General features: G+C 43.7%; 1 protein-coding gene across 1 annotated transcript in view; it reads right to left on the bottom strand.

Moving 5' to 3' along the window:
- The window catches only part of LOC104408320 (lysine-specific demethylase 2B-like), a gene marked incomplete at both ends in the record, with an annotated part of 34,380 nt that extends 19,120 nt beyond the window's left edge, over nucleotides 1-15,260 (bottom strand). The window contains 3 exons of the mRNA XM_010017878.1: nucleotides 3,297-3,412; nucleotides 14,126-14,279; nucleotides 15,167-15,260. Of these exons, the coding sequence (XP_010016180.1) occupies nucleotides 3,297-3,412; nucleotides 14,126-14,279; nucleotides 15,167-15,260 (364 nt within the window). The remainder of the gene's footprint in view (nucleotides 1-3,296; nucleotides 3,413-14,125; nucleotides 14,280-15,166) is intronic.
- Nucleotides 15,261-18,655: the final 3,395 nt, after the last annotated feature.

Genomic DNA, 18,655 nt, shown 5'->3' with positions numbered 1-18,655 from the left:
CATTACAAACTCCACTGTGTTTAATCAATCCAATCATAATATGGAAAAACAATGTCTGAGTGTTTATAAAATAATGAATCTATCCACTTAGAATGGTCTTTTACACTCCAGAAAACACAACCAGTAGCAAACACCATCATCTGTGAGTGACCACCTTACGTATCTATTTTGAGTGCTTCTGGCCCTATCCATGCTCAAATATTTTAAGGCAGTTAAATTTAGATGAGTTGGGAGTAAGTTGGACACATTCTTCCTCTTCAGTACTACGGAGCTATAGCATCCCTACGCCAAGATGATGGATCTCTGCATGGCAGTCTGCTTTGCAGTTATTAGAATCACAGAATGTTTAGGGTTGGAAAGGACCTTAAGATCATCTAGTTCCAACCCCCTTGCTGGTCTAGCAGAGGAGCTAAACAGCTCGGCCTGTTTGACTAGCTGTTAACTGGCCTCTAGGAAAGCCAGACTGCAAAATGAGAGGCTCTACAAACTATAAGGCTGGAGAATGTTTGTTTACCTCAATTGCACATTAGGAGCTGTTGCCAACAATAGACACGGTTTTTATTACTCCTTAAAACTATTTTTAAATGGCTATAACCCTCTTCAAAAGTCTCCCAGGGATATGAGAAATTAAGCTGGAATAAGCATGACAAGTATATAAACCAGGCAATTTTATCAGGCTGTAAATCAGCGTTACCGTTTCAACCATCGTCTCAGCTGCTAAGACAATAACAACTACACCTAGCATAAAAATGACTTTTGAGTATCAGCAAAGATGATTAAGCATTATACAGCAGGTTTAAACACAGTGAAACCTCCATAAAATCATCTCTGTGCAAAATGAAGAGGGGAAAACACACCTGTATTACACTTTGCTTTGAGTGTGGCATATTACTTCATCAATCCCATCATGTAATTTACTTCTGTGCCATACACAACGGGGAGATCAATAGTGATGAGGAACTCATTTGCAGTATGTTCACTCTGGTGAATTTGTGTGAGCTACACACTGTACTGAGCCTGCTATACCAGCCAGGGGATGAATAGGATTATTTGAACAAAGACATTACAAACTTTGGTTGGCAAAGCAAACAACGTAGTACGCGCTGGAACCCTGTTTTGAAAACATTCACTCCTTCAAGACTCCCATGTGATATTTTTAGGTGGTGTGGGGTATTATTTCTAAATAACAGTACTGATTTGCCTGCCTTTTATCATACTTCTGCATGCCTTAGTTGCACATCTTATATTTTGAAGAAAATCTAAACTGACAAGAGGGAAGGTCTGATTTGGGACTTCCAAATGCTGCAGCACCCCCTTCCAAAAAGCTGTGACAGGACATTTCCAGAGGCAGATGCCCAGCTCCCAGAACCTCCCCAGAGGATCAGGGTGTTAGTGACTTTTAAAAGGCATTTCAGTATAACTAGCTGGCAAGGTCCTAAAAGTTAGCAAAAAATATTTGACTGTTACAGGGAGTTCTACCTCCTGGTATAAAAGCTTAAGAGATCAAAGCTGCACCCAGCTTCCCAAGAAGAAGGGCCTGACATGAAGCGCTACTGAGCAGTTACAACCCAATCTGTGTGATCTTGGGTTGCTCAAGTCCTGTGGGAACAAAACATCAGCTTTTACACAGCTTCAGGAAAAAGAGCATTTCCTTCCCATCTTCCCCATAGACATCAATGGAAATAACTTGGTTCTGGCATCAATCCTTCCTCCCAGTCTCCTCCATTCTCTGTACAAATTCCCTGTGCTAGCATCCTTCTGGCAACAACACACCCTCCCCTTCAGCACGTATATGAGCATATATTGCTGGTTCTGATCCACAGTGACTTTGAAAACCTCCCTGTGCCCTGGAGTTCTGTCTAACTACAGTGAGCCTCTTCCTGCCTCTGCCATCATAACCTTTTCCTGTCCAAGTCCCTTCACACTTCCTTAAGACACTGGATATCCTTTCCTAGGGACACCTGTTCAAGATCAGGCTGAACTCCGCTCCAGTTCTCTACCTCCACTTCTTCTCTCTGCTACATTCCCTCCATTCCAATTCCCCTAAATTTCAGCTTTTGTCTTCATCTCTCTTCCACTGAGAATTCATTTTTTCTGCTTAATATTCCATCTCTTCATTAAAATCACCCCAGGAAGCCAATGGCTCCCACCACTGTTTTGCAATGGGAAGATTACCAGGCCCTGTACCCCCTGCAAAGTAAGGGAGGGTGAGGGGAGGACCCCCCTCCTTTCACAGACTCAGAGATGGATTTCAAAACAACACATATTTGCTCCATGCCTACACATTCTCACTGCAAAGAAAACAATTTGGGGTAAAAGCCAAACCAGAATTGTGCCCTCTTGTAGAGGTGAGCAACAGCGAACTGTACCAAAGAATTGCAACTTCGTACCATTTTGCCAGCCCCAATCTCCATTAACACCATAACCAGCACTTGTTCCAGTGGTTTACCAGCACTGGCTCAGTGCAGTGCCTCCAAAACAGTCAGCCAAAGTCCCCATCTGAATTTGCACATACCACTGACCCATTTTTGCACAGGAATGCTACAGTTGCCTTGCACAGCCCATTTAATAGCCTAATAAAACAGTGGCACATCCTTCAGATTCTGCTACTTCATGAATCTGCTTCATGAGGCATATGATGACTGCTGTTTATTAATCAAGGGTAACCTTTCCACTCCAAACAAGGAGGCCACACGGTAACCTCCTCCAGGAGGCAGTACTCCTTCCATCAGGTAGGTGCTACAACCAGATGAACATCACAGCGTTCAGATTAATGTCCCACCCCAGACTCTTTTTATTCCAAGCAATTCTTGCATAGTATTGAGTCACTGTAGAAGAAAATCCTGCACAGTACGTAAGAAACATGTGGTTTCATACACAACTTCTGTGCAGCTTCGGGCAGGAGAACCATCCTAGTCCCATGAATTCTCCAGGCTCGGATATCCACTCCAGGTGTGCACAGAGAGATGACAAGCAGGGGGTTACTGGTGCTGGTACAAAGGTCTGTAAAGCGCAGTATGTTTTCATGCAAAAGGGAAGGTGTTTGATGAAAGTTTAACAGACAAAAGACACAAAAGGGACATGTCTGTGGGAAGCAGGGAAAACAGATGAGTAAATCCCACTAAAAATAGCCAACATTTGAAAGTCTCATTACTTCGTGTTTACCTCTTGTTTCAACAACTCTGACACGGAGATCCCGTCAGTTCTTGTTTGTCAGAAGGGAATACGACAGAGAGACTATGACAGATCACAGCCACAAAGAACTGTTCATTTAAAAGAGAATCAAGTGTCCTTACCCTTGTTCTGTCCTCAATTTCATAGATGCGAAGCTGCATGGGAACATTAAAGCTATGCAGGATATTTCCACCAAACACCAGAGAATCTACTGGAGTATAAACCGCATGTATCCACCCTAGAGAGGGAAAGCAAAGAACTGAGAATGCCTCGTGCTATGTAGCATTACAGAGCAACTCGCAATCAAGTTGTAACCACCCCACAAACCCCACTCTGCAGGGGATGAGAGGTTAAAAGGTATGCTCATAGCCACATTTTAAGACTAGTCATAGCAGAACAACATCTTATGATGCAGTCTTAGAGCCCTCTGTAAATTGGGTTCTTCTATTTATTCACGGCACAGTTACAGTGTTTACTGGGAACACACAAGCTTGTGACTCAACCACATCCATGACTAAGAAGTAAATTCAGTCTGTTCGATACACTTGGCTTTCAGATCTATCTACTGGCACCTCCAGTAGGGTTGCAAATCATGTTAGCAGTGGTGGTGGGCTAGGGCTGTGGAACTGGACTGAGTCACACCAAACTTTTCACACCAGCACCAGAGCATCCATCTTCAGATGTCAACAGCTTCAAATGATTACCAGCAGCCCTCCTTTGGAGGTGAAAGTTTCACATCCTATTATCAACTTCCTGAAGCAACCAAAAAGGTTTTTCACTGCAAGCTGTAACTGAAGGGATTTAACATTCCTAGTACTGGAGCTGATGAGGCTGTTCTGACCCAGTCCTGCAAAGGACTGAATTCGTCTCACAGGCTCCAAAGTGAGGGAAGAAAACCCAGGCATAACAGTTCAGGCAGCCACGCTCCAGCTCTTCTGTTTCTGCATTGTTTGCTTGGTATGTCAGCAGCAGAAGCACTGGCTATGCAAGACTGTAGCCTCTGATCTCTGCAGTGAAAAAGGAATTGATCCTGCTAATGATCTGGGACCCACAGAGACCTGACACTTTTTTTTCTTCTTTTTTAATGAAAAGCATTACAATTTATAAGCCAGCAGACAGCAAAGCAACAAAGGGGGCAGTCAATTTTCTCCTAACTGTGCAGTACTTTCCATTAAAGCTGTGGCAGCTTTCCTTCACTTCCAGATCAGTGAGGGAGCAGGAAAATACCATTCAGTTCTCCAGCTAGCAGCCTCGAAAGCTCTCCTCTGCACCAATCTTTAGACCATAAAGGCCTGCAAAGCTGCATCTGAGAAGTCCTTGAGCCACAGCAGATGGCAAAACTGGGGCTTTCCTTTAACAGATTATTGGTAGGAGAGAGACAGGAAGGAAAAGAAATCAGCACTTGAATTTTCTCCCTGGAAACAAAAGCTTATTGCCCTGGATAGTTGTCCCTGAATTTCAGAATCACAGAACGGTTGAGGCTGGAAGGGAGCTCTAGAGGGGCACCTCCCCTGCTCCAGCAGGGCCACCTAGAGCCAGCTGCCCAGAACTATGGCCAGATGGCTTTTCAGTACCTCCTAGGTTGGAGACTCCACAACCCCTCTGGGCAACCTGTTCCAGCGCTCAGTCACAGCTCTGATTCCACATGATAAATGTCACGCATATAAAAACAGCAGGTGGCTCAGAGCTCTGGCACTCTCGGTATTATTGCATCTTTCCTGCTCCAGTTAGTGTAATTTTGGTTACAGAGTCACTCACAACGATCCAGCCTGCTTATTTCTTCCAAATCAAGACCAACCAACTAGAGAGGAAGGGGTTTTTGTCACATAAGGGTAGTGTGGCAACTACATACATCAATACTCTAAAAACTCTTCACGGCTGAAGGAGTTCACCACACGAAATCCATCAGTCTGTACTAAAAGCAAACTACTGGAAACATAAATGATCTTCCTGCTCCTAGTCTTTGGGAAAGAAAAAAGATCCAAGGTCAAGGAAGCTGGGGCCACCGCTTCCACTAGGTAATCAAAGATTGATGTGGTTGGGGGAAAGAATGGAAACCATGTGCTGAAGCAAATCTGTTGCTGGGTCCCCAAAGCCAACTTACTGGGTAGGTGCTGAAACACAGGGTCAATCTGTGTGACAATTCACCTTCACTGTCAGGTTTAGAGCTGAACAAACCGAAGCTCAAAAAAGTGAAATGACCAAGTGAGTGGTGGCAGAAGACAGCTCAGAAACAGCCAGTTAGAGCAGAACACTGAGGAGTCCTCCCCAGCACTTCCCACTGCAGTTCTCAGCACAGAGCAGCCAATGTACCGCTCAACAAACATACCTGAGCTGGCAGATGCAACAAGTTATTTTAATGGAATCATCAACATCATTCTAAATACAATTTGTTATCAAATATTATCAAGTAAAAGGAGTAAGTGAGCTGAAACCTGGCTTTTTAGACCTGTATGAAAGGTAGAAAGGAGATACCCTTCATTTTGCAAGACACAAAACGAAATCCCATGCACGCAGTTGTTCCTCAAGTGTATGATTTACTGCAACCACACAGCTGCCTCCTCCTTCAAATTCTATTTCCTTAGTGAAAATTTCCCACTGGAGTGCAGTATTTCATTGTTTCTTGCTCTTCAGATTTCACTCCTCACATCTTCCCTGACCTCTTGACTTGGCCCCCACTAGATGCCAAGGGTCTTTGCGTTAATAACCACTAGACTTCCCTAGTAGCATCCCAATAATTTGGGGTGATGTGAAAGGGTCTATCACTGGCTTGTGCCAATGCCCCACAAATGGTGTCCCAGACATAAACCCTCAACAGAAAGATTAACCAGCATTAATACAGTTTTGACCCTGTCTTGTTGAAGAACTGGCAGAGGTACAAACCAAAAGTCTTCTGTAAAGTATCTGAGACACCCTCTGGTTCTGCAGATAATGTTTTTAATTCCCTACTTACATTTATAATCCAAGTCTAAACTCATCTCAGAAAGAGTTAGTACCTTCAACTCCTAACTTCTGAACCAACTAAACACCAGGTCCTTCAAGAAGCGTGTATTTCTAGTAACAAGACTGAAAATGCTACTTTTTATGAGCCAGTTCTCAATAACAAAACCCTGTGGTAACAAAGCACTAAAATTCATCACGGTTGGGAAAACACAAATAAACCAAAGGCTAAGCAACAAGCAGAAAGCCATTAACTGTAAAGTCCTTGGAAGTAAAGTTCCTACCCCTAGCCAAAGCAAGGTGTGGGATTACTTCCAGGCATAGCTCAGGGATGGGTAAGGACAATGCCTGTAGGTACCACCCCTTCACTGTTGAACACGTTGAGCTTGGCACCAGCTAAGTCCCAGGGAAGCCCCAGATCCCCAGCAGCTCAAGTGCTCTCACAGCCCCTCTGCCAGCTCCAGGATACAGCCCTGTCAGAGGAATCACCTGCTCATAAGAGATTTTGACCACTCAGCTGTATCACAGTTTTCAGTCACACACTGCATCCCAAAATAGTTTTGACTTGCCCTGAGGAACATACATGGAATATTAAAACTGCAGAGACAAAAGCATAGGGCACTATGGGCAAGATCAGACAAAGAAGATGGAGAATTGACAAGGTAGAAAAACCACAGGAAGATTGGCACAGACATTACAAAGGGGGGGAAAACCCCCAAACTCCTGTTCTAATATTAACGAGGCTGTGTACAGAGAAAAACTGAAGAGGCCAGCACCAGAAAAGTAGAAGTAGGAGGAAAAAGATGAGTAGAAAACAGGAAAGAGTTTCCATGAGTGTAGTATTGGAGAACTAAGCTCTGAAACAGATAAGCTTGGACGGCACATTTAGTTCATTCCCACAGCTTAGATACAAGCACAACTCAAACTGAAGAGGATAAGTGTTCATTGTGACCATTTGCAACAAAGAACACCCATCTTTTAAGCCTCCCAACTGCAAAGGTTTTTAAAGAGGAAGACAGACCTCCAGAATAGGAGCAAGCTGCAAGTATGCTTAAGACAAAAGGGACAGCCAAGGAGCTGCTTTAAAATCATCCACACCGACACATCTGCCTGTCTCACCTTCAGCCATGCCATTACTTTTCACTGGATGAATTGACAGGTCTGTTGACACATATGATCACATCACTCTGTGCTGTCGTGTCTGCATCTTTCAGTTCTCACAGCAAAAACTTGCCACACAGCCTCCGATACAGACACCTCTGAAGTGAGTGCCACCAGTTCTCCCCTCCATGACTGCTTTCTACCACTGACACAAGCCCTACAGCTACTGCACAAACCCTGTGTGCCTCATGGCTTAGTGCAAGACAGGAGGTAACATCTCTCCCTTTGGTGATACTCTCAAAGCCTGTAATATTCTCCAAAACAACTGAAGGAAATACAGAATAAAATGGCATAATTTTTCCTTAATGGTAAAAAAAGGACAGGAGTGATAACAGAACAAACAGACTGAAAAAGTCACAAGTCAGTGGAATAAGATATTGCTCACTTTTGGCTGAAAGACACAAACTAAAGCACCTGCTCAACATTATCTAAGTCTATGATTAAATCCTATACATGAAAGACACACATTGTGTGGCTTCAAGGATTAGTCATGAACTAGAAAACTCTTCCTCATGGGTGACCAGTTTCAAACCAGCCTGTGCTGACAGCGGTGAGTGGATGTGGATCCAGCCCATCCTTCCCCCACAGGCTGGTCCCAGAGCTGGGGGCTGGAGCAGTGGAGCAGCTCCATGGCCACAGCCACCACACAGTCCTGCCCTGGGAGCAGAGGACTCCTGACCATGCACCAGCCATGAGCTCAGCTAAATGGGGATAAACAGCTTTGGGAGTACAGACACCGCAGAGTCACTGGTCACAATCCTCATTTCAGGCCTCAACAAGACAATTGTCCATTTATTGTTTTCCTCAAGTGTTTTTCTCTTCCCAAAGCCATCCTAGTTTATGAAGCCAAGCCAACATCGAGCAGGAATTCTATTCAGGAGGCTCAGAAATACTCTCAGCTGATTTACAGTTACGAATTACTCCACCACTAAGATACACTTGAATATTTAGATGTTATCTTCTCTAGTAAATCAAGAAGGTAAAATTAACAGTAACAAAAGCTCTCCTGAGCAGTTAAAAGAAAGATACGATCTCATTATCTTTTGGATTTTACAAAACAAGTATTATTAAACACTACAAACTTGTTAGAAGATTTCAGGGGGCTGCAAAGTTCCTCCTGTATCTTCAAGGATGCAATCACCCATCCGAGAGTAATAAAAAAGACTATTAAGTCATAAAGCTATGGGGCAAACAGACTACAAGCTCCAAGCCAAACCCATGGTGCATCTGTTTCCATTAGCACTGAACACATATTTGTGATATAGAAGGCATATATATTTTCCTGCAGCTTGGGGTGGAATAGATGAAATTTATATGTCTCAAAAATAAGAAGTGACTAAAGACACAACCTCAGAGTGGGCACTGCCAGCAAATGAAACACTCTCTCATCTCAAAAGAAGGATGATTGCACTGTAATAGTGCCCACGACCAAATGTATCAAGAAAACATCATGTTTACAGTTTAAAAGTCAAAAAAACTATTAATTTTGCCCCAGTAGTAAAAGCAATACAGGAACTCTCAATCTGATATCATTTGACAAGAATTAGGTAGAGCACTGCAGAGGAATAGAACTAAAAATCCAACATTATGCTGTCACCTCCTATCTGAAAGCAGACACCAAGGGCAAAAAAACTCTCCTCACTGATCCTCTCCACTGATTTTCACCACTTGGTCCCTAAAGGTTCCAGGCTTGGAGCTTCCATTAATGTCAGTGGAAGCTCCCGAAACAGGGAAAGCTAAAGAGCAACCAAAAATAGCCAGGCAGCTCTGCAGCCCCAGCACAACTCCCTGCAAAAGATCTACCGGTCAGATTTTAATAGCCTGTCATTCTCCTTGCTATAAAGACTCTACGCTACCTTCTGGCCCCATCACGTAAGAATTCATCAAATACTGACTGGCAGAGCAGAGGTGACCTAAGACCACACACTCCTAACGGGCAGAATCCTACTGATAACCACGGATAGAGCATCTGAAGCACTTCAAATCCTTGCAAATGGCTGCCTGGAGTCCAGCACAGAACTTCTCTGTCTCCTTTCCTTCCCAGAAACATTCATCTGAAAAAGTCATTATTTCTGTATTTGACTGGAAGCAAGAACTTTGGAGCACTCTCATGTTACCATAATAATCACCACAGACCAACAAGAATATTGTGTTAAGACTGCGGCTCATTCTTCACCTCTCAAGAAACTGAGAGACTATAATAGCATCTTTCCATGTCAAAGGCCCCAAAGTGCATTATAAAGAATGTAAGAAAAATAAAGTAAGACTAACAGCTTACTCCTCAGTGGAACACTACCAACTCTGAGGTGAAACACAACTGTTGTAAAACAGCAACTCTAGTGAGAACTTTGGAGAGGAACCCGAAAGGGACACCACGACCAGTTTACAGTAAGTTACCCTGCCTGGACTTTGACCATAGGAATGCCTAATAAATCAGCACTGTAAAATTCTTCTACAATATCTAATCAAGTGGCAAGTGACTTCTTGGACCATTGTTTTATGGACCGTGTAGTGGTCTATTACTGAGACCATTACCTCCAGAGTTAAAGAACAGAGAAGAGTCAATACGGCCCAGCTACTCGAGGATTTGTGCTCGCCCACAAACACAACTCCCTGAGCTACCACAGTTCACACACATCACGTTTCATCTCTTCAACACACTCATCACATTAAAGCTACATGTTTGGAAAACCTACAGTACAAACACCCTTGCAGAGTCAACCCAAAACCATCCCTGCTCATGAGTCTCCTGCCCCCGACCAGCAGCAGAGGCTCAGAAGAGGACTGTAAGTAACCCTTGGTAGCGTTCACCATCTCCTATCAGAGTGTGCTTGCAAACTTCCTTAGAGCAACCACACTGCAAAGCCTGGAATCAAACTGTACCCCCAGTAAAGGTGGCAGCTTCCTTGGAGGTCACCAAAACTGGTCTTCACAAGAAGAGAAGAAAAATCCAAGTTTATCCATATCCTGGCAGACCACATTATCAGTAACAATCCAGAACTGGCTCAAGTTCACCTTTTCAAGTCACAAAATGGTTACACCCTTATTTTACAATAGTAACAGAGACAAATACCGCAAGACACATTTTCCACAAGAGACTACTCACTGGCCTGCTTTTCTATGTCCCAATTCTGCATGTGCAAACTCTCTTGAACGTGAAGCACAAGTCTCTACACCAAGCATATATAGACATGTGTGAAAGGTCTTTGTTTTTGAGAGATGCCTGGTGGGAAATTGAGGAAAAAAGCAAACAAGCTCAATATATTTCCAACTACTGCAATACCTTGTTTGTGGAGGGCAACAGGGAAGGGGAAGGACAATATCCATGTCAGAGCTCCACCACTTACAATCAAAATGACATATTCAACAAGACTAAGAGACTCAAAAGAGTGAATGGATTGAAAAAGGATTAATACTTTGTGTATGCTTCGTTTTGAGCTTGGGTTTAAGTAACAACAGAGTTTTTAGGAGTACACAGGAGAAACTAACGTGGTCTTCAGATAATCCAGATGAAAGGGAATCCAATGCATGATGTGCCTACAGTAATCCTGAGCTGAACAAACCTGAGGGATGCTGCCCAAACACTGTCCCTTAGTGATAAGAGATACCCAAACTGCTTCTCCACAACACCTCCACGATGGACTCCAAACACCTCACACATCCTCCCTGCAAGTCATCACTGGACACACTCATGGTATGGAAGAAAGCTACAGCACAATTAATACTGGACAAGCTCCAGCTTTGATTGTGACTGATAAAATTCCATTGTTTCCCTCCTGAGACAGTAACTGAACACTGAGATTATGCTTTTCCTCCTCCAGGTCATCACAGTTTATACCTGAAAAGAGAAGCACACTCTATAAAGAACTTGCCTTCTATTTGGCATGTAGGTCAGATATTCAGTAATCCACTACAGCAGAGTAAGATGTGTTACCCTGACTAAATTTCACCTCTGTTGAACACTTAACCAAAGATCAAACATTGCTGAGGGTAACACACACAGTGAAAACACTCCCAGGCCTGCAGCATTCCTTCCCAAAACCTTCCTGCATAAGGACGAGTTCTCCCCCAACCTGGGAAAACAACAGTCAAGTTTCTAGAGAAAAAGAAATACTCATTTGCTGACATTGGTAACAAGTACAGCTTCCTCCCCTCTTGAGCCTTCAGCTGGTTTAACACCTTGAATCCACGTCTAACCTCAGCAGGACACAATGTGGTGTATGTCTATCAATCAACAATTATGCTGACATCGGTTTAAACAATTATATTAATGGCAGAAGCCAGATTCCTGGTTGATTTTATCACTTTACCAGAGTTGATCATCCTTGACTCATCAGTGGGAACTGGGAAGGTGGGAGGTGAGAACTTGTAATGGTGCTTTGCTTGTTTGGAGAAGTCCTCTGAGGCCATCAGGAGCACAGCTCGGCTCTGACGCAAGGCCCCACACAGTATCCCTCAGAAGCTCACTCCCCCCAGCCCATACTTCAGAGGGACTCCTGAAATGCTGCAAGAGGCACCTTGGCCTGAAACAACTCACTATGCTGACAATACCTTGCTCAATTTCTCCTTGATACCAGAGCTGTAATCATGTCTCTCTGCACTTGGCAGGTTAGAAGCACAGGTAGAAATTAACTGGTTTAAACTTAATCCTGAAAGGATGATGGCAGTGAGGGAGAAGAAAATACCCTGAGGCCCTGGTGAGCACTATAATTACGCTTTCTGCAAGAATAATTCCCATTCTTGTCCAAGTGGTTTGTAGTTCCAAGGCTTTACTGGATCTACTGCTGATCTGATCCCAGATTTCCAGAGAAACCTTCCATCTCCCACAAGCTTGTGATCTCACTCCCTCACGTGTCTTGTTACAGTCTTCTCTACCTACTTCATCCTTACACTGCTATGGTATAACCACCCCCAAAAATTACTTAAAAACAGGAGCAGAACAGGATATTTTATGGAAAAGGTCCTTTCCTGAAATGTTCCCCATTCACAGCCCAGCTGAGCACAAGCTGTATCACTCCACACTTTCCATGCCCAGACCTGTAATTAGAACACATTTTCCTCATGGATGAGTTGAGGCTGGTCAAGAGTTTATCAGGCTTAACGGAAAGTATGGGACGCACTGATTTTGTAGGCACCCGTTACTGGAACCTCAACACTATGAGCACTTATAAAGTACCTACAAAACACATTCAAACATTAACTAATGTGACAGGCACATAAACCAGTGCAAAGGGGTTGTAGGAATTGACCTATTTTACACAGCCACACTCAGTTCACTGACCTGGAACAGCCTTTAATTAGGCATTTCCATGCTCTTAAAACAAACATAGAAATAATGCCCTTTCACATAAATAAGAGATTTGCAAATAAGTTTTCTGAATGAAACACAGCAGAGCCAAAACCCCTGAATCCATGAGTTGCTTAGAGGAATTATTCATTTGTGCCTTTCAACTACAGCACAGAGCCTAAAGTGTTTGAGGTATCAGCATTTCTGTACTTTGGGCCTTCCTGAGAAAACAGAAACTGAAGTCAAACCCCACATTTGCAATCACTTCAGCCACCATGTTACAGCTGCGTCCTGTACAAGCTCCCACAACTTGCTGTATTCCGACTGCTGAATGACTAAACTAACATACAGAAAGTCTTATTCGTAGGAGGCTGTTCGCAAGGGAACGAAGATAAATACAAAGATGCAGTAACGGGATCAAAGCAAACAGCTCAGGCACACTCAAACACCCAGTTCAAACAGTAACAGCACATTCTGACCTGTTTCAAGGGAAGACCTAATTCCTTTATAATGGATTAACTCCTCCACCTTCAAAGTCATTTTGCCTGTCACCTCCCAGGCTGATTCTTATCCAGTACTTACAACTGATACTAACAACGCTCCCTAGTTGACAAGAACATCATTGCTGTCTTCCCATAACCTTCATTCTCTGACTCCAGGATTGAAAAACAACAATCCTATCTCCACAGAGTCATTCTACCACTGAAAAACTACCAATCTGTCTTCCTGTCACTTACAATAGCTACCTGTATGTCCCTGGTAAGATCCACTAAATAGACAGAATGTGTTTTATCATTATAGACTAACTTACAGTCCCATAATAGCCAAAGAAAGCAAAGTCTGGTATCATCTCACTATCCTTAATCCAAGTTAGGCAGGAACAGAAAGGGCTGAAGCCACCAGCCTTGAAAGCAGCAACTATTTGGTTGCTTTGCAAGAAGAGCCTGAATCATCCAACACAGCTATTGAGGTGGGCAGTAGTGTAAAATTAAGTATGGCTGGGCTACTGGAAGGTGTCCAGATTCACACAATCTCCATCAGCAGAAATTCTGGAGAATTATGACAATAAAATGAAGTTGTTTCCCCAAGAAGCAACCCTGAGGGAGCACGGGGCCTGCTCTTCCATGGACTGGAATCTCTGCTGAGATCCATCAGGGAATCAAGACCCACCTCTGGCTTACAGACAGGCAAAGCAGAGGGTTACTGAACTGCAGGTGAAACTTGCCAGGAGAGATCACAAAACCAGAAGAATATTTTTTTCCAAGAAAGGTAACAACAGCAAAAGTCAGTATGACTCTGATGAGAGGTGGTGGACTGACAGCCCCAAAGCTCCAAGTCCTCTCTCCTTTTGCCCAGCACATCACAAGAGATCACTGCACACACTTCCTCACAGTACACTTTCCATCAGTCTGCATATTTAAGTGCGCTCAGACCCTAGCCTGTCTTCTGCTACAGCAAATGAAGAGTCAATGCAGGGTTTAGAGGTGAAGAATAGTTTTACAGAGAGCTGTAAGTCAACCACAATTCCAGCAATTCAAAACCCAGTCAGTTAACAAGTGCTACCTGAAGGAATGAAGAACGTATAGCCTTGTTTCAGCTCAATTCTTTGGCATCGTTCCACCCTGTCTCCCAGAAAGATATCACTTTGCTTTCCTGAGAGCACCCATTCTTCATAAAGTTCTAGATTCTGCAGAGTAGGCGGAATCAGCCAGAAGATCTAAAAATAAAAGAAAGATTTAACTATTACCACCAGTCAACAAAAATACAAATCTGAGAGGCTCCAACAAGGTTATCATGTATTAGACAAACAAACGTGGAACACCAAGCCTGCTTTCTGCATAAAACACAGGTTTCCCAGGTATTGTGCACGGAAGCACACAGCAGGCAGCAGCAGCAACTAGTCCATGTGCTGGATGTGGCAAGGTAACTGTCAGTCGGCATCTCTCTTCCATGAAACATCCTACTCAGAAGATGCCTGCACAATTTACTTGCTGTTTAAAAGAGTGTGTTGGTACAGTACAACTTCAGTGGACTATATAGATGAACAGTACCTGTGACCCATTTATTTCAGTTCCCAAAATACCCTGTCTATACTACAATTGGGAAGAACAGCCTAAAACAGTACAGATGCAAATATAGCTGTCCATGCTATATATGACAATGTTTCTGTATCCTGTAGTATTTCAGTTCCAGCATAGAGTGCATGTGCACACTAAAGGAACATGGAATCTCTAAAAGAGAACAGCAGCTCTAGATACAGGAGACTTGAGGGCACTCTGACCCAACAAGGGTATACACAGTCACATACTCACTGCAGGACACTTCTAAACCATGCAGCAATAGCAAGCCTAAAAGCACCACCACCAGCAAAGAACTCAGTTTGTATTTCAAGTAAATTACTGGTCTGTTTCCTTAAGGTGAATGGTGTCCTTCTAGTTCAGCAAACCCTGCACACACCACCAAAGGGAGCTGAAATAGACTGATCGCTGACTAGCCCCCTCCCCCAAAAAAGGAGAAAATAAAGGAAAAGCTAAAGCAAGCAACCCTTCCTCTCCAAAAGAGGCATAGAGAAATAAACCCAAATATCAAACACGGTTCACCTACCTTCCCCCCACGGAAAACGTGATACCACACTGAAGTGCCACCAAAATCAATATGAAAATCAGTGAAGCATCCTTTCACACTCATCAAACAGTACCTGTAAAGCAGAGTGAAGGACAAAAATGAATCAGTCTGGAACAGGTTTTTCCCACATCTTAATTTGCAGAGATTAACTGCGTGTGCGATACTACTGCCAACAATTAAGTTCCAGCATTTACAGAACTGGATTTGTCTCATGAAGTAACCAGAAGTAGGTTTCTGCTGAGAAACATCTGAGTTTGCTATTCACACAACTGGAACGAAAGCTTTCAGAGTTAAGGAACGCAAAAAACATTAAAAGTTATGCTGTTCACAAGTATTTCTTATGGCACGGCCAGTCCCCGGGGTGAGCTGGTTAATGCTCTCCTCCACTGCTCAAAGAGCCATAACCTTCACCAGAAGTTGTACACAAATGGCTTCAAAGAGCAAAGTTTTGAAAAATCTCATTTGCTTAATAAATCCTCCTGAATGTTCTTTACTACTTGCTATTTCTGCAAAGATTGGGGGACAGAAACCTCATTTGGCAAATCAACTCCTTTTTGTTCACATTTCTAGGCATTTCTGCATCAAAATACATCAAGGAACGAGCTGGCAGCATCGCTAAGTATCAAATCCACTCTTTTTTCTTAATGCTGTCTTGGTTCAGGTTTTCAAAGCAGTTTAAAGTCAGCATCACTGGAAAGAGATAAGAGCTTTCATCTCGCTGCACGAATCTCAAGCCTCCAGCCACCATCTGTAACTAATGGCCGAATTACAGCCGCCCTCCTCACTAGAGGCACCTTTGCAAACGCAGGAAACACACACCACTTAACCCACTAACCTCTTTTCCTTGTTCCGGTCTCCGTTTCATGGCTTTTTTTTTTAGGTTGGGTTTTGTTTGGGGGTTGGGGTTTTGTTGGAAGGGGGATTATGGAAACAGTACGAGAAGGGAATTCGTAAAAAAAAAAAAAAAAGGAAGAAAGAAAGAAAAAAGGCTTCATTTAACTGTATCTTTTTCTCATCACATTCAGGTAGAGAGAATCTCAGCAGTATGCAGACGGCGTGCAAAAGTCCCTCTAGATGATAGGCTGGAAAGGACCTTACCATGTGTCTGCAGAAGGCTGGCAAATCAGAGCGACTATAGGTACATAAGAGCCCGCTGCCTAGCAACCACATCCCGAGCCCGAGTTGACAGAATGAGACGCAATGCTGTCATGAAGACAGTCAATTTGTGGGCTTCAAAAAAGGTCCTGCGCCTTCATCTCACAATTAAAACCTCTCCTTGTGTAATTCCACGTCTCTCCTCTTGCCCGCTCTGGAATTGTGTTGGGGTTTTTTTATCCTTCGGAAGCAGGAAGAGAGCTTTTTCTGCCCCTGGGGTATTTCAGATGCTTCAAAAATCACAGCTCGCCAAGAAGCTGTCTACACTCTCAATATGCTCCACTTCAAAATATGAGTCCTTCCCTCCCAAACACATTTTTTTTTTTGTTAATTTCTCCTTTTTATGTTTTCTCTACCAAGATGTTGTTGATTACAAGTCAGATAGAATTTAAAAACAATAAAAGAAGCCCAGAAAGGAAGTGGCCTTTCTTCCAGCCAAATTGCACAAAGTCACAGATTGAATAATTGCTCATAAAACGCGCACAAAAAAAAACCCAACATGGAAATTCTCAGTTTATGGGCAGTGTTGGGTATTAAAGGTTCATGTTGGTTTCAAGTGAGAAAATCCAAATCCTTAAGGAACCAATTATTCTCTGTTTCCAAAAGGTCAGATGTAAAATACATCACACTAACAAAATTGTTCTAAGACAGTGCTACCTACCAACAACCACCCGTTCACATCAAGAGATTCCAAAAGAGCACAAACGGCCCAAGCATCAGCAGGTTTTATTTATTCCTCAGTAGTCCACAACCTAAACTTGAAGCTGTTGATCTGTTTATGTTCAGAGAGGAAATAACAGGATTGAACGCTCTGTCAAATCAAAGTGCTTAAAAACAAGTTTTGTGAGAAACACCAAGGTGGATGTTACCACGAACACGCAACACTCTTCTTCCCCCCCCCCCCCATTTTCCCCTCTGTTTTCTTGAAACTCCCCTAAACACAACAGTTTTCATTCCAATAAAGGTGGGGTTAGTGAAAGAGACACACATGGTGATTAATAAAAACCCTACAAAGCATCTGGAAAAAGAAACAAACAGCTTTTATTTCCATCCACAAACGAGCCCTGCCATTTCATTTCTGCTGTTAACCTGACAGGCCTGCTTTTGTCCAACCCCACCAGCCACCTAAAGGCTCAGGAGCCTGAAAAAGCCATCTTCCGCCATACAGCTCTCTCCCTTGTTGCCAGAGTCTGGCACAATGCCTTTGCATTGACCTCTACAGCTTCCTCTTCCAATGTACACCGCAGTCACATGGTCCCAGCACAGCTCCACGCCACAGCTAATCTTATACACGGCTCAGCTCCAACCCCAGCAAGCGCCTTCTCATCACTAACAGCTGCTAATTTGGGGAACGACTCCACTTTTCAGGTTTTTCCTTAACAACAAATATAAATAAATAAATAGGGATTTGGGGGAGGGAGGGAAGCACCAGAACACAGCATCCATGTTGAAAGAAATCTAGAAACTCCATCCCACTGCGTGTGCTCTGGTGGTCGCAGCTTTCTGCCTTCAGCGCCCTGGGCCACAGCAGGTAAAGTGGGTTACAGGAACACAACCCCAAGCAGGGCATAGGGAGACAGCCTGGCCAGTTACACCCTGAAACAACAGGCGATGCAAAAGATACCCCAACTTTAATATTTTCTTCCACAACTGCTACCACATCCACTCCTGCACGCTCCACTTTACCTCCCTGCACAGCCTCAGTCAGGGTTTTAAAACATGCAGCTGCTTGTAATCTGTTGTGGGGGAGCTTCCCTTCCCCATGAAGAGTTTGGGTTATTCTCTTCCCAAGCCTGAAATTGTTCAAGTTGGTGTATTGTTATCTTGTAGGAAGGATTTGTGGTGCGGGGAAAAGGGGAACTTCCCCCCCAGAGAAAAATCACTGGAAATCTGTTAGAGAAATGATGCGAGGAAACATGGAGTAACCTGCAAACTCACAGGGAAGAACAAGCACAGAGATATCCCCCCCCCCTCCCCCCCAAAGAAAAAAAAAGAGACACAGAGGGAGATCCCCCCCAAAGAAAAAAAAAAAGAGACACAGAGGGAGATGATATACGAATGAAGCTGAACCACTGAGCAAACACAGCGAGCTGGGAGCGCAGAAACAACGCAGAGCCACCGCTCCCTGAGCCAGCGCAGACACCACGCTCCCAGGCAAACCCACAATGCACTCGCCACGCATAGCTACGAACCCGCAAGCAAACACAGAAACAAAGACAGCGACGGACACGCCGGGATGCGAAGGCAACGGGCGGGGGCCGCAGGGGCGCAGCGGTACATGCACATGGACTCGGGGAGACACGCGAGCACACG

The sequence above is a fragment of the Nestor notabilis genome, unplaced genomic scaffold (genome assembly GCF_000696875.1).
Source record: "Nestor notabilis isolate BGI_N333 unplaced genomic scaffold, ASM69687v1 scaffold24427, whole genome shotgun sequence".
NCBI lineage: Eukaryota > Metazoa > Chordata > Aves > Psittaciformes > Psittacidae > Nestor > Nestor notabilis.
Note: the sequence above shows the minus strand (reverse complement) of the source record. Positions and strands in the feature narration are given on the sequence as shown.